General features: G+C 34.0%; 1 protein-coding gene across 5 annotated transcripts in view; it reads left to right on the forward strand.

Moving 5' to 3' along the window:
- UBE3A (ubiquitin protein ligase E3A) overlaps positions 1-24,377 on the forward strand; it is a 90,590-nt gene extending 66,213 nt beyond the window's left edge. For all 5 annotated transcript variants that reach the window (XM_057542021.1, XM_057542022.1, XM_007179117.2 and 2 more), the window contains 7 exons: positions 7,295-7,439; positions 10,550-10,755; positions 11,378-11,542; positions 12,627-12,782; positions 12,878-12,951; positions 21,244-21,387; positions 22,424-24,377. In XM_057542021.1, coding sequence (XP_057398004.1) covers positions 7,295-7,439; positions 10,550-10,755; positions 11,378-11,542; positions 12,627-12,782; positions 12,878-12,951; positions 21,244-21,387; positions 22,424-22,544 — 1,011 coding nt within the window. In that variant the 3' untranslated portion in view covers positions 22,545-24,377. The remainder of the gene's footprint in view (positions 1-7,294; positions 7,440-10,549; positions 10,756-11,377; positions 11,543-12,626; positions 12,783-12,877; positions 12,952-21,243; positions 21,388-22,423) is intronic.
- The last annotated feature ends 1,288 nt before the right edge of the window (positions 24,378-25,665 follow it).

Raw genomic sequence — 25,665 nt, forward strand, 5'->3', positions numbered from 1 at the left:
AATGGATTTGTCTAAATCTGAGACTTTATAAAACTAAACCAGTGGAAAAAGTTGTTTGACATCTTAGAAATTTAAAAGTTGCAGAGGTTCTGTGCTGCTTTTCTTTGTTACCGTTTTTTTTTTTTTTTTTTTAATACCAAATAGGTTTCTAATGTTGAAAAAAGATTCTTCATTATTTAAGCAACTCAGGCAATTTTTCACCGGAGACAGAAAGGGGCAGTAGTTGCTTGGAGTAATTATCATTGCTTGCTTGCTTTCTGGTGCCCTTTTAATTTTACTTTAGTAGTTTTGAGCTACATGAATAACTACTGACTTAATATACTTAATAACTGATCATCACACAGCCAGCAACTTATTTTCCATAGTTTAGCAGAATGATAGGGTATTATTGTATAAGGGTGTGATGATATTTTATGGAAAGCATGTTGAGGTCTATCTTATGAATTTCCGTTGTTAGAGCAGAACTGCAAATCCCCAAACTACACATTTTATCTTTGTCTTCTTGGGTTAGGATCTTTTCATCTGTTTCCAGCAAAAGCTGTACCTGGCCTTTAAAAACAATGAAATTACTCTCTGTAACATTCAATCCAGAGTTTTAAAAAATTGTCTACCTTACTTAGCTGCCTTCTCGGAAATCTACTGAGCCTTACTGTCTTCCCCCACAGCATCCCATTTTCCCCCCCCTAGTAAAGCAAGACTAAGAACCTACAAAAGTTTAGGTGCTTGTTGTATACTTACTTTATTCTGTTTTAAAAATTATCCTCTAGAATTTTGAGGAAACAACCATTTTAGTTTATAAGGATGTCCTTTGAGCAAGTATTAGGGTAAAGTTAACTGTGAGCTTTTAAATTATGCTAACAAATTGTTTTTTTAGTGAGTTCAGCTTAATTATGTCAAAGCTAAATATTATCAATTGACCTATTATAAATTAGGATTCACTAGATAATATCTGTACTTGAATATTACCACTTCAGAAACCCTTTGTGTGAGGCAGTTTGCTAAGCAATAGAGATGTAAAGATGAATCATGACCACTGAGGAGCTTCTTAGGGGTACACATTAAGCAGATATTACTGCTAACTTTCTTCCTCCCTTCGCGTCCCTACCTCCCTTCCTCCCCCCTCCCTCCCTCCCTCCCCTTCTTTCCTTCTTTAATAACACAGTGTGAAAAGGTTAAAAATAAAAAGCATCAAAATAGGTCTTGGAAGTCAAATTGATAATCTGCCAATTTTTTTGGAAACATTCATAGCAGATGATGATCATGATAAAGTTATAGTGTTTTAATAACAAAAAGTAGTTTAAGGTGATCCTCTCAGGTACACTCTCAGAAGTACTGATGGATTTTCAACATCTTATTCCCCAGTAAGATCTACTTTGCCTTTTTTAAGCCTCATCTTTTAATATCACAGTTTGACAAACGAAATAAACCTATTGACCACTTTCTTATGACCTGCTAATTTTGAACTACAGAGTAGGGTCAGGAAGAGAAGAGGAAATGAGAAACTTCGTGGTGTGCTCAATATTAATAATTAAATAATCAAGGTTATATAGGGCCTTAGACTTTAAGAGCTAAAAGGAGCCTTGGAGCTCATCTACTCGTTGGTTTATAAATGAGGCCTGGAAGATAGTGACTATTTCCTGGAAAATATGGCACTCTTGAGTATTTCTATTGGGTCTTATTTTTCAGTTATTAATTGTAAGACTGACTAGCTTGGAGGGAGCGGTAGTAAATTAATGATTATAGATTTTTTTTATTTAAAGAAAAATACATTCCTTGCTTTCATGTACCATATAATTCAAACCAGAGTAGCAAATTGTTTCCTAACTGGAGTTTTTAGAGGAACTGTTTTTGATGACAATAAGAGTATTAGTGTTTACAATATTTTATCAAACCTAAGATATCTTAACTGGTTGTAGGACACACTATTATTTTATTACAGCTAAAAAGAACAAATGCTGCCAATTTAGTTTTGAGATGCTGTCAATTTTATGTTATATCCTGATTTCAGAGATGTTAAAAGATGAAAACAGAAAAGCAAATTTTAAAAATCAATGAAATATATGTTATCTTTCCACAAATAGATATCAGAATCGTTTAAAAACTACCCCTACACCTTTAAATTACTGGAATATTTCTCCCTAGGACTTATTTTTACTGCTTTTTGTTGTTCCGTAGGAAATAGTACAGTGATAAATGGGCTCAGAACTCAGCTTTCATTTGAATGAGAACGATCCTAATGCGATGAGGTTTTTACAGTATTTTGCTAATAACATTTATCTATTTGTATGTTCTTTTAAATTATCTTTTAGATAATTTGTCATTTTTTTCTTAGACAAAGCATCTTCAAGGGAAGAAGATGTAAAAAAATTTTTTTTAATTACCTTTTATGTTAGGAAATTGAGTTGAGGGTATGAGTATTTTGGAAGACAGTATTGCTATCTGTGAGGTGCCCCAAACTGCCTTCGCATCTGAATGAGAGATTTGTTTAAAAAAAAAAAAAATCCTAAGTTCTACTCACTAGAGATTCAAATTAGGAGCTCTCATGTATAGCCTAGGAATATATATTTCTGTTAGTAACCCCAGGTATTCTGATAAAGCCAGACTGGAAACCAGTATTTGGGAGATGGCTGTTGGTACAGTTTATATATACATATTTATTGAGGCCATTTTTATATACAATTACATGTTTAGGAACTGGCAGGCTTTAAGAGAGTGATGAGGATTGTAGGCATAGGGGTAAGGGGTGATGGTGGGGATGAGACTTGGTTCAGATTAGTCAGGGAGTCCTAGAATTTTGAGTAGAGATCTAAAGACCAAAAGAAATGGCTAAGATGTAGAATTGGATAGGAAAGTGCAAAAATAAGAACTAGAACATATTAAAGGTGATAGGTACAAATGCAAGCCCTACTGCCAAGAGGTTATGCTCAGTCTCTTCTAAAAATCACTCACTCATTTATTTCTGGGCCCTGCTATACTAATACTGTCTAACCCAGTCCCCAGCATTTTCCTTGATAGACACCCTTAGTTATTATTGAAACAAAACTTGATTCTTTTACTTGTCAATTGACCTACAGTGCTTTAGGAGTAAGATTATTCTGTGCTCCTTTAGGTATGTTTAATTGTATCTTCTACATTCACTATATTGTGCTTAATGCAATGGCCATTGCAGTTTCTTAAGATTTATTCTAATTGAATTGAAGAACTTCATACCTGATTTATGTCCTTTAAGTAGAGCAAGAGAGTGAAGTAGATCTACATAGATTCATCGTAAATTAATTTAAAACAATGAAACTTGTCAAACTCCTTAGTTGTTACATGTGAGGAAAATGAAACTCAGATTCTGACCTACAGAAATTAATAACAGAATTGGAAGTAGAACTCAGGGTTCCTGGTCTCACAGGCAGATGTGATTATATGATTTGGCTGTTACCCAGACATCTAAACTTTATATTTAAGATAAACAACTTTTCCTCATCTCTTTATAGAGAAATGAAAAAACTAAATATATCCAGGTAATCTAAAAATCTCATTCCAGTCAATAGTTTTAATGTACTCACTAGCAAAGTGTTTAAACGTAGATTCTAGTAAGTTGACTGAAGTAGTTTAAGCCAGCCATTCTTACTGATCCTAAGCATTCTTAAGTATTAGAGAGGTCTATTTTATCTGAATACTACTACTTCTACTTAAATATCCATACCATTAAGGAATTTTTTTTCCGACTATGAATCAGGATACATTTGACATAATCTGTCTTTTGCCAGTCTCCATATTAAATTAATACAAAGTGTACCCTACTTTAAGAAAACCTATATGTAAAAATCCAGGTCTGTGTACTAATAAATGAATTTAATTAAAGGATGCATGCAAATTCTCCTTTTAAAGACTGTTCATTGACATATTCTTCCAATTTCCAAATATTCTCCTGCCTTCAAGATAGCTTTTGGTTAAAAAAATTCAATTTTAAATGGTATGTGTCTATTACATAAAGTGATATACCTTTACTATTTAATTCTTAAGTCTTCTCTAATTGAACAGTGAATTAGAAGTGCTTGTTTTTAAGAAAAAATAAATGCAGTCCGTTAATAATGGCCTTTGTCAAAATAATTATTGCTAAATTTTGTCATGTGTTTGTTACCACAAAAGTAAGTTTTGTAAAAGATAGGCTACTGATGTCATAAATTATACCATAATTTATAGAACCACGTAGTATATCTGAGAATGATAATCTAAAATTAATAATGGGAAATTTTCACCCACGGAATTCAGTTGCAGTCTATTTTTCAAATCATTCTTTCTACGAATATTTACATTTGAATATGTCCTTATTCTAAAAATAATATATATTTATTGTAAAAAAAAAAAGATTGAAGCATACAGAAGAGCATAACAATGAAAATCACTCAATATTTTAAAAAAGATTGTTGCTAGTCATTGAGGAGAGGCAGTAAAGCATAGTAAAGAGCTTGCTGCCTGGACTAGAATTTCTGTTCTACCATTTACTGACTGACTTGAGCAAGTTTATGAATCTCATTACTTCAGGGTATGCATCTGTAAAATAGGGTTAATAATATTACCGACCTGATAAGATTCTTATGAAAATTAAATGAGTTGATACGTGTAAAGTGTCCTGGCATATTAAGTGCTATATATTGTTTTGTTGTTAATACCGGAATGTTTTTGTTCCGTTATAGCTGAGTCGTTAAATTTTCAGCCAAGCCTGAAAAAAATTTGAGAGCCAATAAAATAAAAGTGATAATAAGAGCTAGTATTTATAAAGAATTGTTGTGCAGGGAATTCATCTGTGCTTCACATACATTAACTTATTGATATATTTTTATGCTCATTTTACAGATGAAACTAAAACAGATAAAGTGACTTGTTTATAATTATCATAATAATAGAACATATTGCATTAAATTCTTTTGGCATTCAAGGTGTGGAGTGGAGTGAAGATTGGTGGGAATGGACAGACATGTAACATTTTATTAAGAGTGAAGATAAATTTGCTTCACTTGTGATATGAAGTGTCTTGTGTGGAGCTAAGACTAGAACACAGGGCCTCTGAATCCTTTAGAAACTACACCAAATCCTTTAAAAAGTATCAGTCACATTGACACAGAGTCAGCTCTCAGTTATGAATGTTAGTGAGGAAGAGATACAGTAGGACACATAAATAACAGAAAATTATTTTTTCCACCTTGGAATAGATGTACCTGATAGAAGCCGGTTTGTCTTTGTGTTGTAAGGGTGTACATAAACATTGATGTACATTTCTATAACACCTAGGCAGGTGGAAGCTGGGAGAAGGAATTAGCAATGCGTTTCATGGCAATACGGGATATTGGCCTGATGGGTAAACCACATTTGAGCTAAGATGATAATTCTGACTTAGTCCTTGGAATTCTTTATAGCCAGTGACTTGAAACAGGTTTCCAACTGGAACTATTTTTTTTCCCCTAAGTTATTTCCAAAATTTGAGACTAGGCTATAAAATCAAATTGAGAATTTTTTGTTCAAAGAGCAGAGGTGTTTTAAAAGTTAACAATATGATGTGTTATCTTAACAATATCACCCACTCTAGAACTCTTTCTCATACATTCTTTCTTATTAAGCCTTCACAACTTTGCAGTGTGAAGAATACCATCCTATTTATTTTCCCCCTTTGCAGATGAGGAAACAGGTTCAACTGAGTTCCTTGCTAAAGTTTAAAGGTTAAAAATTATGTTAAGTGACAGTTGGGACTAATACAGAGTATTTGACTCAATCTTTCCACAGCGACACTGTCTCAAAAATAAATTATCTTAATACAACTTGGCATAAAAATGATTTTGCAAATGGTAGATACCACTGTTGTATGGGATAGACATTCCTTAAAGCTAAAGATTCTAAATTCACAGAATCATAGAATCCAAAAGTCGAAGATATCCAGGAGATCATTTTGGCCTTTGTTCAAATGTTTTTTGATTGCAACCCCTAGTAAGAGATATTTTACATAGCATTCCAGTACTCATGTGCATATCTGCCTGTACATATAATTGAAGCAAAAGTTTCACAGAACAGTAGGTGCCAGTACTATGTGGAATGCATTCTGATTTTTTCCCTTATTTGGTTTGCATTAAATGGATTGGACTACCCGCTAATGAATTGCAGTTGGCAGCTTTAAGAACATTGATCTAGGGCAACTGACCTGAATCATGAATTTGTGAGGTTTTATTTTTTATAGACACACTAGAATGTACAAAATAGTGTGTTACTTAAAGTAATTACTTTAGGACTGACTATAGTACACTTACTCTGATGATGTTTGCATTGCTCAAAACCATTTTAAAGATTCTAGTTGGAATAGTTGCAAAAACCTGAACACCCTTAAAAATATATTCTGTTTTGGCAGATTTAAAGTCACTTTAGCAAATAAGGTGGATGATCAGTCAGGCATGCTGTTACTAAATTTCCGACACATAAGACAACAGATTGCAGTATAAATATTTCACGTTAGAATACAGTGTTGATTTTATGATTAATCTCAATAACTGAGTGCAATCATTATATTATTCTATAGATACAAAAAGTATTTGGTAAAGATTTATAGTTGAAGAAATGTTGAAACTGGGGTTTGATAACTGTTAGTAAGAAGTTAAGAGTAAGGATATAAGCAAGTATATGTCTCATCTGCTTTCAAAAAAAAGTGGATATAAATTATGTTCTAATCCATTAAAATGGTAATTTGTACCTAAGGTGCTATTAGGAGACCATAAACTGCTTCCTTAAATGTATTTTTCTTAATTGAAATTGTTTTATTTATGGTTTAATAGATATTAAGACTTAATTCTTGAGCTTCTATTCTAGTAAACATAAAGAACTACAAGTGAACAGTTTTGAAGTCAAACTTCTATATGCCGTTGTTTTTCCTGAAATAATTTGAGTAGTTACTTAAGGCATTTTTGTTATCTTGACTTTTTTCCATGTCCTAATCTTACTGCCCAGGTTTGTTATATACATAATTACAGAAAACCTAATTCTAATTTTCTACTGTATGTTAATTTCATGGCAGATCAGTAGTTAGAAAGTAACCCTTTTAGAATTCTATGCCGGTTTTTTTTCTGTCCTATTTTTCCATTATCTATGAGACTGAATCTTTGCCTTCACTGGCTTTTTACCAGTTTGCTTCCTGTTTCCTTTTAAAATATATCAAAAACGTTATCTTTTTTTTGCTCCGTACCCCTACACCTTATTTTTATTTTCTTTCATCCTAATACTGGCATTCACCTTTTCACTTTATCTTTTCACTCACTAGCTAGAGATGATCGCTATGGAAAATCCTGCAGACTTGAAGAAACAGTTGTATGTGGAATTTGAAGGAGAACAAGGAGTTGATGAGGGAGGTGTTTCCAAAGAATTTTTTCAGCTGGTTGTGGAGGAAATCTTCAATCCAGATATTGGTAAATATTTTAGTGATGTGATCATGGTGTCATATCTTTTTGAATTAAGAATTTATTTACCTAGGTGTATAAATATTTTCAGTTATGAAGAGCAACAGAAGGAGATTTTGGTATGGATTACCTAGAGTCACAGATAATGACTGAATTTGTGGACTTTGGGGATTGATCCTGCATCACTCATTTATTCAAGTTCTTATTTAGATAACTTAGACAAATATTTTATTTTTTATTTTTTGGCCACATTGGGTCTTTGTTGCTGCGCATGGGCTTTCCTCTAGTTGCGGCGAGCGGGGGCTACTCTTTGTTGTGGTGCGCGGGCTTTTCATAACGGTGGCTTCTCTTGTTGTGGAGCATGTGCTCTCGGTGTGTGGGCTTCAGTAGTTGCAACATGCGGGCTCAATAGTTGTGGCACGCAGGCTCAGTAGTTGTGGCTCACGGGCTGTAGAGTGCAGGCTCAGTAGTTGTGGCACACGGGCTTAGTTGCTCCACGGCATGTGGGATCTTCCCGGACCAGGGATTGAACCCATGTCCCCTGCATTGACAGATAGATTTTTAACCACTGTGCCGCCAGGGAAGCCCCTGGAAGGTGGATTGTTAACCACTGGACCACCAGGGAAGTCTGACCAATAGCATTTCTGAGACAAGAGTTTCATAAAATAATGGTCTGAAGACTGTTGGGAATGTCTCACAAGTGTATCATGCTCAAAGTTTGGAAACACTGGCTGATATCAAATTAATTTGGTTTATTTGCTACAGGATTTCTTGGGCTTAATATTGTAATGTTTTCCCAAACTTTTTGAACTCCAGAACCCTTCTTCCATCCTGCATCTAATAGTATTTGCTTCCCAGAAGAGTTTTCATTGAACACAGTTTGGGAAAAACTGATCTATAATATATCAGTCTAAAAGTGAAGAATTTGGGTTTCACTGATAGACAATGTAATAGACAAACTTGGCAAAGTAGGACAGGAAAAAGACAACAGCTTCTTAGGTAGTATACTATTGTATAATTCTGATCTGATTCAATTTCTACAGTATAACTACTTGATTACTGGGTTTGCTTACTTTTAAAATTGAATGCATGACAGTTATAGGAAAAGAATTTCTCAAAAGCTACCATCATAATTGTGAAGAATGTGGCAGAGAGTACTACAGATCATTTCCCTTAAGCTTTGAGAATTGAACCGGTAAAGTCTATTGATTCTCAGTATGTACAGTGAATTGACTTTTCTGTAATTGTTCTTAGTCTACTTGCAAATGAAAATAGACATTTTGAGTTCATGACATAAATATAATAGTTAAGACTTTGTATTTTAGCTAATGTTTGTTAATCCGAAAGCTATGCCATTTTGTATGTAATTCATTCAAAGTAAACCTAGACACATAGAACCATGCCTTTTTTGAGATAGAAAAGAAAATTTATGAGCTTCATAAATTTGGTAAACTTTAGCTGTAGGTTCTGATGTATCTAAAAAAGTTAAACATTAGCTATAAAGTATATTTACATTATATGCAGAAATACTTTTAAGAAAAAACATACATTAAACAGTTCCACTTGGTAGTAAAACAATTAAAATGCTGACAATAGAAATATCAAAAAGGAATATTTTAGAAGAGCCACCCTTTATGGAGCTTTTCTTCCAGGGACCTGAAAATAAATGTGCCCCAAATGGTATCTCCTTGAACTTTAAGATTATTATCTTTCACACAGAAAGATGAGAGTAGTGACCTGTGTAATTTACATTCTGATTAATTTGTAATTTATTACCCTTGAGACCAAGGACATACATTTGTGATATTTCATCAAAGTTATTAATTGTAATTATTTTTAACTGTTCTGACCCTGTTAATACCATATTTATAATTAAATGAAGTTTTTAAACACTTCAGTGGGTATTGTAACTTAGGCCTGTAAAAAAAGTTGGATGTAAACTGTGAAATTCAAGTATGAATTGGATAATTTATAAAATGTTATTTCATGAACATTAAATTGCATTAGAAAAATGTCTTAGTTTAATTCATGTTCTTATGATCAAGGGGACCTTTTAAATTTACCTTTATATTTAACTTAAACTGAATGTGAAAATGAAGAAACATTTTCAAAGCTTTTAAAAAACTTATAAATTGATTTATATGCTCTATTGATTTCTAAAGTTTGTTCTATTGGAACTTCCCCCTGTTTTCCAGACCTAATTCTTAAAATATTTTCATTCAGTTTCACAGTAGCAAGTGAAAAACATTTTAGTAAAATGAAATTGTTAATTCAATTAAAATATCATTTAACTCTTATCTTAGATATTTCTTTAAAGGGAAGGAGATAAATCTACCTTGTTCATGGTTATTCAGTTTCCTGTTTTTAAATGAGTGATATCAAAAAGGTTTCCAAGCTTGCGTTTAAAATAGTGAAGACCATGTGAAACTGAAAGAAGACTACAAATTACAAATACAAATTACTTTTGTTTTACTTATTGGCTCACAGTTAATGTGTGTATTAAATGGGTTTGGTTTTTGGGCATAATCTAAGTTTATCAAGTTTACCTGAGTTAAAGTACTTGGCATCTTTGTTAGAAAGGTGCTGGAAAAACTTCATGGAACCATTGTGCAATTTGGGGAAAACACAGACTTTTCCTTAATGAAATTCAAAATTGTTTTTTAAAACAGTATGTATGGATTGAATATGTTTTTATAAGTGAAACATTTTCAAAGTATGATTAGCCTTTTTTCCTTTTACATTTATTTTTCAACGATTGAGTGGATAAAGTGTGAATGCAGATTAACTTTTCATTTGTGTTAGTAGAAGATTAGAGAACTTGAATTTAATGAACATTTTCCCTAACTTCTTAGAAAATGCCACCAAAATGCCTTATTACTTTATTTCCTTGGCTTCTTAAAAATATATGCTACCATTTGCCACAATTTATAACATTCATATGTATTTGAACTTTGTTTTCTCAAGTGCTAATGTAAGAGAAAAAATATTTCTATACGTAGTGCACATAAACTTACATGTATAATTATTGTATATTTTTATATTTTATATGTATAAATATTTGTTCATCAGTCTGTAATAAAATGTGAAAGTAATGTATTTTTAAAAATCATTTCTTATAGGTATGTTCACATATGATGAATCTACAAAATTGTTTTGGTTTAATCCATCCTCTTTTGAAACTGAGGGTCAGTTCACTCTGATTGGCATAGTACTGGGTCTGGCTATTTACAATAACTGTATACTGGATGTACATTTTCCCATGGTTGTCTACAGGAAGCTAATGGGGAAAAAAGGAACTTTTCTTGACCTGGGAGACTCACACCCTGTAAGTCTTTGGTCATATTTTCTTCGCTCTTTTAGATTTTATTTAAAAGCAAATATAGAGTTTCATTTATATAAAAATTTTAAAGCTTTCATTTGGAATCTTTGTTAATATCTATACCTATAAGATAAAGTTGCTTTAATCTGTCTGAAGTACCATAAACACTTAAAAACTTGAAGGGGAATTTTTTGCATATTGCTGTCAGCAAGCTGGCTTTGTAAAGATTGATTCTGTAGGAAAGTGTTTTTAATTTTTTGTTTGTTTGTTTGTTTTTAATGAAATCATGAAATTGCCCAGTTAAATCAGAGCTGCGCTGAATAAGGGGCTGGTGGCTACAGCAGCTCTTTAACCTTGAGACACCTCTAAGGCTCTCATAAGAGCACAGTGTGAGATCCATAGCTAAGCAGCTGGTGTGGGGTTTCTCAGCAGAGAATGGGACATCACCAATGACTGACAGTCTTTCTTTAGTTTCTACATATAAACTCTTGGGGCAAGAATACTATCTATGCTTTAATTCTTATTGTTAAAGGTTTTTTTTTTTTTAATCTTTTCCCAAGAAGAGTGATACAAACTGTTGTATTTTGTAGTTCTGTGGTAGCCTTAATTTTCCATTTCTGGTTGTTAGGTTCTATATCAGAGTTTAAAAGACTTATTGGAGTATGAAGGGAATGTGGAAGATGATATGATGATCACTTTCCAGATATCTCAGACGGATCTTTTTGGTAATCCAATGATGTATGATCTAAAGGAAAATGGTGATAAAATTCCAATTACAAATGAAAACAGGAAGGTAATAAATGTTTTTATGTCATCCTTGTCTTTCCTCTTTATTAACAGAATTTTAAATCATATATGCTTGCAGTTTTTAAAGGAGTATCTAATATCATCCATACAGAGACCCAAGAAATCAAGTAACCAAGTTATTATAAATGAAATAACCACAGTTTTCTAAATCTTGGCTGTAAGCTGGTATGAGAGCACATGGTTGGGCACTAAGCCCCTTTTAGAGAAAGAAGGCATGCGTAGGAGGTAGTGAATGGCTCAGTGTGGCTGTGGTATAAAGCATGAAGTGGGGTGTTTCTCATATTAAGCTGTAGAGGGGAGGGAAACAGGGACCTTGTAATTAAGGTCCTTATAACCAAGCAGATGATAATTGCATTTAATGTACTCACACATATATGTGCCTTAAGTATACATCTGAAAAGTATTAAAGAATACTTTAAAGAAGTCAGTTCTGTGTTTTCTGTTGACTAGAAAAGTATGCATCTGGAAACAGGGGAATAACCCAGAACATAACAGGGAAATTATGATATGTATAAAACCTTTAATAAGTGTGTGTTTATATTAATAAAATTTTTGATAAAGTATTATATTCACTAAGTTAGGATACAAAAGTATGTTTTCCATTTATGATTTGGTATAGTAGCTTGTGCATCAGTTAAAACACCAATATTTTTGTTGAACTGGATACAGTAGGCAGCTCCCCAAATATTCTAGAATAGAAAACATGCGACCTCCTTGTTTGCTTATACATATCCAGTACATTGCACTTTATTAAAAATGTTAGCTTTTATAAATTGATGTATAAATGGTTTAAATGTCTCTTTGTTTGCATACCTAATTGAGAGAACTTTAAAATTGTATCAACTTATTTGTGCATGACCTTTTTACAGTTTAATATTGACTATAATAGAGAGCTGTGAAATTGTTAAAGGTGTTTTCCTTTGTGTGTGTAAAGTTTGAATTTTAAAAAATATTCTTGAATGTTTTTTCTTTGGGAAAATAAAAACAAAAAAGTTATTCAGCCCTGTAGCTCGTTGTGTTTTGTTGTACTGCATATTATAAGATGTTCTCGTGGTTAATATTTTCTGCAGGAATTTGTCAATCTCTATTCTGACTACATTCTCAATAAATCAGTAGAAAAACAGTTCAAGGCTTTTCGGAGAGGTTTTCATATGGTGACTAATGAATCTCCTTTAAAGTACTTATTCAGACCAGAGGAAATCGAATTGCTTATTTGTGGAAGCCGGGTAAGAAAGCAAGGGTTTGCAAAAATATCTTCTATTGATTAATTGTTTGTAATGGTGTGGTATAGATGTTAAGACATGTTTTCTTGAATTTGCAGAATCTAGATTTCCAGGCACTAGAAGAAACTACAGAATATGATGGTGGCTATACCAGGGACTCTGTTGTGATTAGGTAAGGTGCTTAATTCTTAAAAGGAAGATTTAATTCACCAAAGGGGTGTGTGCTTTATGCTTTGGACCTTTGTCTCCAGGTTTTACTTCCCAAATAAGCAAACTCACAAATTCTCAATCTATAAAATTGGAGGTATATTTGTAATATAATCAATCACCAGTTCTTATTGTTAATCTTGTGATTTATTTCCTGACTGATGTGTTTTATGTAAGTGGCATGCTTTTTTCTGCATTGGGGGTATAAAGTATCTAATATTCCTAGTAATTCTGGTTAGAATGTGCTTACTGCCGGTTACATGATGAGGAAAATAGAACTATCACTTCCGAGTATTTCTCCTTTCTTTTGAACTCTGTGAAATGTTACTTACCTACCCTATATGAAGCATCTTTTGTGTGAAATGGTACATTCTTTGATTTAATCCTTACAACATGGCAAGATACATACTAGAATTGTTATTGTACATCTGAAGACTCCAAATTCTCACAGAAAGAAGCAGAGATTCCCAGTCTTAACTGCTTCCTAGCAAATGCTATTGTCTTCTTTTCTTTACTACCGTCCAATCCTGAAAGACATAGGCTTCTTCCTCTCCTGCTAAGGTGGGTTTAAGGGGACAAAGATGCCCTTTTGGCAGTCACTGGTGGAGTGAGATGGGAAGGCATTCCTGGAGGTTGTCTCTGAAGGTTATTACTCTAAGACTCAAGTGTGTGAAAACCATAATGAATATCAATTGTATCTAGAAATAAATATTTTATATTATTTTATGTTCTATTATTTTCTTTTGTTCTGTTATTTTATTCTTCATTCTGGTTTGTGGGAGGTTACTGATATTTCCTCTATTTAGCACACCCTTGGTCATTTCTAGCAGCAGTTGTGAGCTTTTTTACTTTTAGCAACCACGGTTCTGCTATTTACTTGAAGTTCAAAGGTGACCCATAAAAGGGTTGAGATAACATGATGAAAGGATAACCTCACTTGTGAGTATTATCACAGCAGTATCTCTGTTAGTGATATTATTGACCACAGATAGTTATGACTGTGTAGCATCTTAATGTTTCCCTGAGAATAGTTGAAGATATCTCGTGCTCCTCCTTATGGAGAAATTACTTTTTAAGTTAAGGTCTTAATTTTATTTCTATCTTTTATATAACATAATTCCTACTTGATACATATCTTAAGATCATATGTGAATGCTTTAAAAAAATTTTTTTTGAGGTATAGTTGATTTGCAGTATTACAATATTGTGTTAGTTTCAGGTGTACAACATCGTGTTTTTTTTTTTTGCAGATTATATTTCATTATAGGTTATTATAAGATTGGGTATGATTCCCTGTACTGTACAGTAAATGCTTGTTGCTTATTTATTTTATGTATAGTAGTTTGTATCTGTTAATCCCATACTTCTAATTTGACTCCCCACCCCACCCCCACCCCCCATCATTATGTAAGGTCTCTATGTCTTGTAATTTTCTTTGCTCTGAATCTGATACAACCATTCCTGGTTTTGTATTGCTTTGCTTTTTGTTTGCATGATATATCTTTTTATGTCTTTCTACTTTTCAACCTATCTTTGTTGCTGAATTTGAAATGAGTTTCTTAAAAATAGCTGACTCATGTCTGTCAATCTTTGCCTTTAATTGGTATATTTAGGCCATTTGTATTCAAGGTAATTATTGGTATGTTAGGGCTCAAGTCTACCATTTTATTTGTTTTCTGTTTCTTTATGGTTCCTTGTTGATGCCTTTTTGCCTTCTGTGGGGTACTTAGTTACTTGAACATTTTTAAGGATTTCTTCATGACTTTAGTGTTCTTTTTTTGTGTGTGTTGCTTAGTATAGTGTTCTTCATGGTTGCTGTTGGTATTACATTATACATATGTGATATTGCTATCAAAATCTCTTCCCATGAAGTATGGAAAACCCCACTTTTAAATATCGTTGTCTTGAATATTAATGCTGTTATAATTTTTGTAGCAGTCATCACATATGATTTATAAAATTCATGAGGAGGATGGTAGGCTGTTGTATGTACCTGTATTTCTACTATTTCTGTTCTTTCTTCTGTTTGCCTCAGAGTCCATCTTTTATCACTTCCTTTAGTTAGTCTTCAAAGGCAGATCTGCTAATGACAAATTCTTTTAGTTTTCCTTTGCCTGAGGGTGACTTCCCCTTTATTTCTGAAGAACAGTTTTGTTTGTGCTATTTGGGGTTTCTTAGCTTCTTAAGTCTGGGTTTGTGTCTTTTTCCAAACACGGGATGTTTTCAGCCATGATTTCTTGAAATACTTTTTCAGTACCACTCTGTTTTTCCTTTTTTTTTTTTTAAGTATTCCTTTATTTATTTGTTTTGGCTGCACCGACTCTTAGTTGTGGCATGCAGGATCTTCATTGTGGATGTGGGATCTTTAGTTGTGGCTTGTGAACTCTTAGTTGCGACATGCATGCGGGATCTAGTTCTCTGATCAGGGATCAAACCCAGACCCCTTGCATTGAGAGTACGGAGACTTACCCACTGGACCACCAGAGAAATCCCTCTTTTTCCTTTCTTTCTATGCCTCTAGTGATACCAACGTTCAGTCATTTGTCATTGTTCCACATGTACCTGAGGCTCTATTTATCTTTTTTCAGTCTATTTTCTCTTTTGTTCAGATTTTTATCCTTGGTCATCTTGACTCTACTATTGAGCCCATCTCGTGTTTTTCTCTTACTCTGTTTTTTAGTTCTGTAATTTCCATTTGGCTCTTTTTTATTATAACTTCTAATTTTTGCTGAGAGTTTCTAATTTTTCAGTTTTGAAACACTAGAACTTGTAATTGCTTGTAGAATCATTTTTATGATGACCTCATTAAAATCTTTGTCAGTTAATTCCAGTATCTTATTCATCCCAGTGTTGACATTGGTTGATTCTCTTTCTTTCATGTGATTTTCCTGGTTATTGGTTTGAGAGGTGATTTTGGATTGTATGCTGGACATTTTGGCTGTGTTGTTAGGAGACCCTGGGTCCTATTACGTTTTTTACTTTAGCAGTAAAAAAAAAAGTGTGGCTGAATACTGTCATATTGTGTAGACAGACATGTTGGTTATTTCCAGCCCTGTTAGAAGAATGTCACAGTGAATCATATTGCATACGGATTATTCCATACATATGTAGAGACATCATTAAATTGGGAAGTGGTGCTAAAAGTGGGATTGTTGAACCAAATGGTAGATACATACGTAATTTTGCTAAATACTGCCAAATTCTCCTTCACAGAAATTGTGACATTTTGCACTCCCACCAGTAATATATGAGTATCTCATTTCTTACAATTTTCCCAAACCCAGTGTGTTGTTAAACTCAGCTGTTTAACCTGTCTGTTAGTTGAGAAATGGCATTTCAGTTTAGTTATAATTTGTGGTTTTCTCGTTATGAATGAGGGAGGTTGGGCATCTTTTCTTATACTTAAGAGCTATTAGTAATTTTTATAGTTCTGCTCATTTTGCTGCTCAGTCATTTTAATTTTTAGAAACTTTATATTTGTATTACGGAGATTAGCACTTGAATAAATTGGCAGATATTTTTTCCTAGTTTGTCATTTGTCTTTTGACTTTGCTTACAGGGGTTTTTTTGCAAATGAAAACTATTATGTTTATGCAGTTAAATACTTTATATTTCTTTAGTTCTTTAAAAATACTTTTTATTTTTGCTTTTCTGTTTCTGACCTCCTACGTCCATAGTAGAAATTTTAGTCATATTGTTTCTTTAGTCACCACATAAATTAGCTTTATTTCCAAGTTTATTTTGCATATTTCTTGAGTATTTTAGAGAATTCTAATTTCTATTTCAGATTTGTCCATCTCTCACTGAGTTCCATGTGTGTTTATGTGGCCCAGTGCCTTCTACCTGACTAGTGCCAATTTTTGTCAGCTGCTTTCATCCCTTTACAACCAGAAGCTACTTTCAAGGGACACCTCTGCTTTCCAGGGTGCCCCCTATCCCTTTCAGGCATGATGTCTTCCTAAGACTGCCATATTTGGTCCAAGATACTTTCCTGTTGCCAGTGCTCTTACCTGCCCTTAGTAGTTCACTCTTGGGGTGGGGCTCTGCCCTTTTCGGGTGAACCATAGCCCATGTTATTTTGCACACCCCGTTCTTCCACATAGCTCCTGCTGAACTCTGCTAGTGTGGACTCAGGTGTATATAAACTCCAGTTTACATGTCAGTTTGAGTTTTCCACTCTGTTTTTCTAGTTAACTTAGGCATAGATTATGGGTGTTTTTATTGGAATTTGTCTCCTTTATGTACTGGATAGATTTTAGAAGATGTGAGTGGGATGCAATCCATACAGCTACCACTTTAATGTAGAAACACAACAACTTCTTTTTTCATCTTCAGTTTTCTAAATAGTTGCATTCTTAGTTCACAGTTTTAATGTAGAACATAACACTTATAGGAAAAGAAGAATTTTGCTCAGTAAGTGTTTTCATTATATAAACTGATACTAACCTAATATTTTAAGTTCTAATTTTTTAGAAAGAACCAGAAACAGCTAAACTTGTCACAGTGACCACTGCTGGTCTGCTACTTCCTTCAGGGTTTGTCTCCTCTACTCAAGGGCACCCGTTGGTCTGCCTCTTCAGGTGTGGCTGATTCAGTTTGGCTTTAGAACACTCCTGAAGGGTGAGGAAGCTTTTCTGCCCTGACAAAGGGCTCTGGGTTACAGCAGACTTGCTTTTTCTTGCCAGCCACCCAAAAGGAATGACCTAAACTGTGGTATGATTTCACTCCTTCCTGAGAGTTGTGCCTGTACGTTCCATGTCCAATTTCCTGTTGTGTAGTTTTTTTAAAATTCTTTTCTCTAGGTGAATGGGGGGTTTGCAAGAACTGAAGGGTGGGGAGGATATTAGAGTGTCAGGGAAGGGAAGTGGAGAGAGCCAAGAATTCTAATAAAGCTGCTAAGCTATGTTAGAAATAATGGCATTACACCAACAAAAATACTAGCATTTTGGTAATAGAAATTGTATACTGGAATACTAGAATATCAAAAACTAGAATTGTAATTATGGATGTAGGAACTGTGACATTCTCTGCCAAGTTTCTGGAAAGAACTTTCAAATAAATATTAAAGTGCATTCTTCTGAAAACTAGAGCTTATCAATGAATTCGGTAAAGTTGCGGAATCCAAAATTAATATACAGAAATCTCTTGCATTTCTATACACTAACAATGAAAGATCAGAAGGGGAAATTAAGGAAACAATCCCATTTACCATCGCATCAAAAAGAATAAAATACCTAGGAATAAACCTACCTAAGGAGAAAAAAGACCTGTGCTCTGAAAACTATAAGATGCTGATGAAAGAAATCGAAGGCACAAACAGATGGAAAGATATACCATGTTCTTGGATTGAAAGATTCAATATTGTCAAAATGACTATACTACCCAAGGTAACCTACAGATAATCCAATTCCTATCAAATTTTCAATGGCATTTTCTAGAAGAAAATTTTAAAAATTTGTACAGAAACAGAAAAGACCCCAAATAGCCAAAGCAATCCTGAGAAAGAAAAATGGAGCTGGAGGAATCAGGTTCCCAGACTTCAGACTATACTACAAAGCTACAGTAATCAAAACAGTTTGGTATTGGCACAAAAATAGAAATATAGATCAATGGAACAGGATAGAAAGCTCAGATACAAACCCATACACCTATGGTCAATTAATCTATGACAGAGGAGGCAAGAATATACAGTGGAGAAAAGACAGTCTCTTCAGTAAGTGGTGCTGGGGAAACTGGACAGCTATATGGAAAAGAATGAAATTAGAACATTCTCTAACACTATACACAAAAATAAATTCAAAATGGATTAAAGACCTAAATGTAAGACTATACTATAAAACTCTTAGAGGAAAACATAGGCAGAACACTCTGTGGCATAAATTATAGCAATATCTTTCTGAAATAATGAAAATAAAAACAAAAATAAACAAATGGGACCTAATGAAACTTAAAAGCTTTTGCACAGCAAATGAAACCATAAACAAAACAAGAAGACAACCCACAGAATGGGAGAATATATTTGCAAACGAAGTGACCAACAAGGGATTAATCTCCAAAATATGGGGCTTCCCTGGTGGCGCAGTGGTTGAGAATCTGCCTGCTGGTGCAGGGGACACGGGTTCAAGCCCTGGTCTGGGAAGATCCCACATGCCGTGGGACAACTAGGCCCGTGTGCCACAGCTACTGAGCCTGCGCGTCTGGAGCCTGTGCTCCGCAACAAGAGAGGCCGCGATGGTGAGAGGCCCGCACACCGCGATGAAGAGTGGCCCCCGCTTGCCGCAACTGGAGAAGGCCCTTGCACAGAGACAAAGACCCAACACAGCCATAAATAAATAAATAAATAAATAAATAAATAAAAAGAAATCTCCAAAATATGCAAACAGCTCATGCAGCTGAATATCAAAAAACAAGCTAATCAGAAAATGGGCAGAAGATCTAAATAGACATTTCTCCGAAGAAGACATACAGATGACCAAAAAGCACATGAAAAAATGCTCAACATTGCTAATTATTAGAGAAATGCAAATAGAAACTACAATGAGATATCACCTCACACCGGTCAGAATGGCCATCATCAAAAAACTTACAAAAAAGTAAGTGCTGGAGAGGGTGTGGAGAAAAGGGAATCCTCCCGCACTGTTGCTAGGAATGTAAATTGATACAGCCACTATGGAGAATAGTATGGAAGTTCCTTAAAAATTAAAAACAGAGATACCATATGATCCAGCAATCCCACTCCTGGGCATATATCTGGAGAAAAGGATAATTCGAAAGGATACATGCACTCCAGTCCAGTGTTCATTGCAGCACTATTTACAATAGCCAAGACGTGCAAGCAACCTAAATGTTCATCAGCAAAGGAATGGATAAAGAAGATGTGGTACATATATACCATGGATATTACTTAGCCATAAAAAAGAATGAAATAATGCCATTTGCAGCAACATGGATGGACCTGGAGATGATCATACTAAGTGAAGTAAATCAGAGAAAGACAAATACCATATGATATCACTTATATGTGGAATCTAAAAAAAAATGATGCAAGTGCACTTATTTACAAAACAGAAACAGACTCAAAGACTTCTAAAACCAACTTAATGGTTACCAAAGGGGACAGGTGGGAGGAGGGATGAATTAGGAGTTTGGGATTAACATATACACACTACTGTATATAAAATAGATAATCAACAAGGACCTACTGTATAGGGCAGGGAACTCAGTATTTTGTAATAACCTATATTGGAAAAGAATCTGAAAAAGAATGGATATATGTATAACTGAATCACTTTGCTGTACACCTGAAACTAACACAACATTGTAAATCAACTATACTCCAATATAAAATAAAAATTAAATTTAAAAAATGCGTTCTTTCACCAGTTAAAAATGTTTTTGTTTTCTAAAATCTTAAAAATTTTTATCTGAGAAGTAGTGTGTATGTTAAATTTATGGATTATTATTCAAACAAGCATGCCAGGATTGTTCTTAATGTGCTTGCATTATGTTTTTAGAGTAAGTTTAACAAGCATCATTATAACATGACTTTTATCACATAGGTTTTAGGAATGCCAGGGGTTAAATTATTCTCTTAAAATAACTGCAGATGACAGATATATCAGAATAATCCCCCATCTCCCCTTCCACAGCACACACTATTGATATTGATTATATAATAATTGTATACTTTTTTATTAGTACTTTTAGGTGTGGGGTTTGTTTTTTATTTTTTTTTCTTTTCCTTTTGTCTCTAATCTGTATCACCTTCTCCCCCAAAGTTGTGTAAGGTATGAGCAGACAAAATAAAGGAGGGGTAAATAAAATATATACACACACGCACACACGTAGACAAAGAAAATAAAGAAGGAGGGGTAAATAAAATACACACACACACCTGAAGACATCCAGAGTTAATTTTTCACAGTACACACATTTTGTCTTTTGTTTGTTACTGATTATATATTTACAATTTACATAATTATTTCCTTTTGTTGGACACTTAGGTTTACCAGTTTTTACTGTTGTAGGTAATGTAGTGATGAACAAGAGCTCTTATATTTTTAAAAACTGTTTCCTTCAGATAAATTTGCATAGTGGAATTCCTAGGTCCTAGATGACCAGAAAAGAATCTTCAGGATACTTGATATTAACTTCCAGGTTATCTCCTATTACGGTTTTAATGCAAATCATAGACTTACATTAGTGCTCATTATAATGAATGCCAAACTAAAATCAGTATTTTATCTTTTCTCATTAGGGAGTTCTGGGAAATCGTTCATTCATTTACAGATGAGCAGAAAAGACTCTTCTTGCAGTTTACAACGGGCACAGACAGGGCACCTGTGGGCGGACTAGGAAAATTAAAGATGATTATAGCCAAAAATGGCCCAGACACAGAAAGGTAATTATTAAATTGTGACTGTATACTGAAAACCTTGCATTCCACATTACACATGTGTGATCTATCCAGAAGCTTCTGAGCACTTTTGCAATTTTATATAGAAATCTTCAAACCACATGAAATATTAGTTCAGAGAATATTTTGCTGTTAATGTTTGAGAAAATTTTTGAACACTGGCCAGGTTAAAAATTATTATGGAGTTCACTTGATTTGAAATTTTATAAATTGGTGTGATTCATTTAGTTTTTGGTTGAGAATTTTTTGATTGAAAGCCATATTATGTCATCTGTTTAGAATGGTAAAGTTGAGGCTCAGGAGATTGTCTGTTCAGTCCTAGATTATGGTAGAATCACTGATTTCATAGTCTTTACATTAATTGTGTTTCCTCTCCATCGTGTAAGTTAACATTTGGTGCATAGCGACCATATGTGAGCAGTAGTATATTTAATAGCTTGAATGTATAGAAACATTTCTATTAGTTTTCTACATTATTTGATATTATTTGGTATTGTCTATTACTTGGTATTAATGTAAATTTATTGGTTATCAAATCAATTACATAGTCATACAGGAATATTTCTAATAAGCATTAAAGAGCCCAGACTGAAATTTTGGAAACGAGGTTTGAATATATTACCTCCACCTTTGAGTAAGTTACTTAACTTCTCAGTGACTTCAACTCTACAGTGGGGAAACTTGACACCCAGTCTGTAGGTTTATTGTGAGAAAATTTAGTTAAATGAGCTCTCAGGGTTAAGTACCTAAAACAATATCTGGTATGTGGTAATAATTTTGTGGATGCAATATGTTGTCATCGACCATCATCATTATTAGCATTGAGTAATTTATGAGATAGAGACAAACTGCTGTTTGGTAGTTGTATGGCAAGAGCAGAAAGTTTATCCATGACTTGCATTAATGTATAGTCTGCATTGCAAACCATCTCAACATATATACCATCTAAAGTAGGATCATTTAATACTGAGCGTATTTCCCATGACTTATTTTCCTATTTTTCCCCTTTCTCTCTATATAGGTTACCTACATCTCATACTTGCTTTAATGTCCTTTTACTTCCGGAATATTCAAGCAAAGAAAAACTTAAAGAGAGATTGTTGAAGGCCATCACTTATGCCAAAGGATTTGGCATGCTGTAAAAAACAAAAAAAAAGGGGGGAGGGAAAGAAAAAAATTTAAAATTTTAATAAATATAACAAGAGGGATAAAATTGGTGGTGATAGTGACCCAGTACAAAAAGGCTGTAAAATAGTGAACCACAGTAGTCACCTATGTCTGTGCCTCCCTTCTTTATTGGGGATATGTGGGCTGGAGCAGCAGATTTCAGCTACTTACATGAACAAATCCTTTATTATTATTATTTTTTTTTTTTCTTGCTTCAGTGAAAGTGTTACTTATTCTTTCACTTGTATGTACAGAGAGGTTTTTCTGAATATTTATTTTAAGGGTTAAATCACTTTTGCTTGTGTTTATTACTGCTTGAGGTTGAGCCTTTTTGCATATTTAAAAAATATATACCAACAAACTACTCTCCCAAGGAAAATATTGCCACCATTTGTAGACCATGTAACCTTCAAGTATGTGCTATTTTTTTGTCCCTGTATCTAACTCAAATCAGGAGCTGTATTTTTTTTTTAAACAATTTGCTTTTGAAACTTGAAGTCTTGAAAACAGTGTGATGCAGTTGCTGCTGTTCTAGTCCCCAAAGAGTTTTCTGTGCAAAATCTTAAAATCAATAAAGATGGAAGGGAGAACTTGGAATGTTTAACTGCAGCCCTCAGAACTTTACTTTAGTAACAGCACAACAAATTAAAAACAACTCATGCCACAGTATGTCGTCTTCATGTGTCTTGCAATGAACTGTTTCAGTAGCCAATCCTCTTTCTTAGTATATGGAAGGACAGGGATTTGTTGTTGTCGTCACTGTTGTTGTTGTTGTTGTTTTAAGTTTACTGGGGAAAAGTGCATTTGGCCAAAAGAAATGGTAGTCAAACCCTTTGCAAGAAAGGTAGGAAGTTTGTTGTTTATTATAAACATAAAGCATGTGAAAGTGCACTTAAAATAAATTTTTTATTAATTGCTTATTACCCGCATTTTAAATAGACAATCCAAAGTCTTCCCTTCATGTTGCCATCATCTTATCTAATCAGCCATTTTATCAAGGCACATGATCAGTGTTGGAACATAATGGAAAGGATGGCTACTGTGCCTTGTTTTACCTAATCATACAGTAAGCAGAGACCTGGAAGTGAATGGAACTATTACTCTTAAGTCCTATTTACATTGTCTATCCCCAAAGATTAAAGTTTATTTCAAAAAGTAAGTGTTAAATAATACTTTCATGTACTATGGAAAAGTACAGGTTGGTTTAAATTACTGGACATTCAGAAGTAAGTAGTTTCTTCCCCTTTCTAGTCTTCTGTGTCTGTGTTGTTAATTTCTTTTATTGCAATATAAAATAAAAGGATTATGTATTTTTAACTGAGAAGAGACATATTGATATATCCTTTTACTACAAGTTACAGCTAATGTGCTGAGCTTGTGCCTCTGATTGTTTTAACTGACTATGACAGATCAATTTGATGATTTGTTTGAAATTGGCAGGAAAAATACAGCTTTCAAATCATTGGAGGGGGAAAGAGGATGTCTTTAAGAATTATTTTAATTCTTTTAGTAATTGAGACTTAACTGTTATGTACCATAATGCTAAATAAAAGTGACATTTTTCACCATAATTTAGTGGAAAAAGAAGACATTGCTTTCCATATTGTGATAAAGTAACATGGGGTTTTTCTGGGCCAGCCTTTAGAACACTGTTAAGGTATGTACACTACCTTGATGCAAGGGACCCTCATGCTACTACAGTCATCTTAAAAGGCCTCTCATTCCTGTGCTTCTTGTGTATAATGAAAGTGAGAATAAGAGAAATCAAATACTCTGGGGGCGTTTTGTATAATAAATTCATGAAGAAATTTGTGTTCTTTGGTTCTCAAGTTTTATTATCACTACAGTATTGAAGTTCTACAGTTGTAATAATATGTGTGAAGTTTTTGAATAGTAATTGAGTATAGGTTATCAGACATAGAATTCACATCAAATAGACTTTTAACAAACAGTTGAAAATAAACCTACCCTTGAAAATATTTTAAGAGAAAAATTCATTGGTTGTCTAGACTAATTGCTCTCACTTGCTTAGTAACTAATTATCCTGGGCATGTTACCACTTCTTTTTATCATTGCCTCCTTTTCACTACTGTTTACAAAAATGTCACGGGACAATATCTTTAGGAAGAGGAAAAAAATAGAAATTTTGACTGTAGCAGATATCTACCCCAGATGTCGTGTTATAAAGTACTCTCTTGCCTGGATCAGCAGGAAGCTCTGGAGGAAATAAAGAATCATAAACTAAAGTAATTGGTTTTCCAAATAAAATACAAACTTTCTCTTACACATCATTGTTACTGAATATTTCAAACATAAAATAAAAACACGGCCTGTAGCCAAACTTTTCTGGAGCCTGACAGCTTCAGCAAATTGAGTTGGATTTCCTCCCCTATATACTTTCCTGGGCTGTGCTTAGTTGTGTGATAAAATCCAATGACAACTTCCCTAGCTTTATTTTGGGATACATACCTAAGCAGGGAGATACATGAAATGAGGCTCCAAACAGAACTTGCTAATGGTATTCATTTCCCCATTGGCACAGGTCCATCTTATTAGAAAAGACATGATTGTAACCTGGCAACATCACTCCCTGTTCCCATAATACCATGACTGTGCTGGGATTTCAGGCCCCTTTAAGGGGTTTTCTCAAGAATTTCATGCAAACTGTCATTGGAAGGAGTGTCTTCCCAAGGCTGCTCTATCTGTAGTCATGCTCCCCTTACCTGTTTACCTTAAATTTCTTTTTTGACCTTCCACTGGCTTCTAAGGACCATCTTTACCCTCCCTACCCCTTCCCTGAGCCACAAGAGAATTCAAAGCACAGCTTCCTCTGGCTCCCTCTCGTCTTCTTTTACCCATAGTGTTAGTGTATAATTTCCTGGGGAGGCTAGAGAGTGTTACTAGTGCAGAGTCCCAAGACTTTTTCTTTTCCCCTATTCAAATCCAGTAGTTGACTTTTGTTAACCACTGTAGGGAGATTTTGGTGCAGATGTGTAGTCCCTGTGAGAAATGCTGCTAAACTATTGCTGTGCTAAAAATGCTCTCCTGAAAGATACTCATAGCCTCCTACTTGCCAGTGAGAACTCTAACCTTGGC

Source organism: Balaenoptera acutorostrata, chromosome 3 (genome assembly GCF_949987535.1).
Source record: "Balaenoptera acutorostrata chromosome 3, mBalAcu1.1, whole genome shotgun sequence".
In the NCBI taxonomy this organism is placed as follows: domain Eukaryota; kingdom Metazoa; phylum Chordata; class Mammalia; order Artiodactyla; family Balaenopteridae; genus Balaenoptera; species Balaenoptera acutorostrata.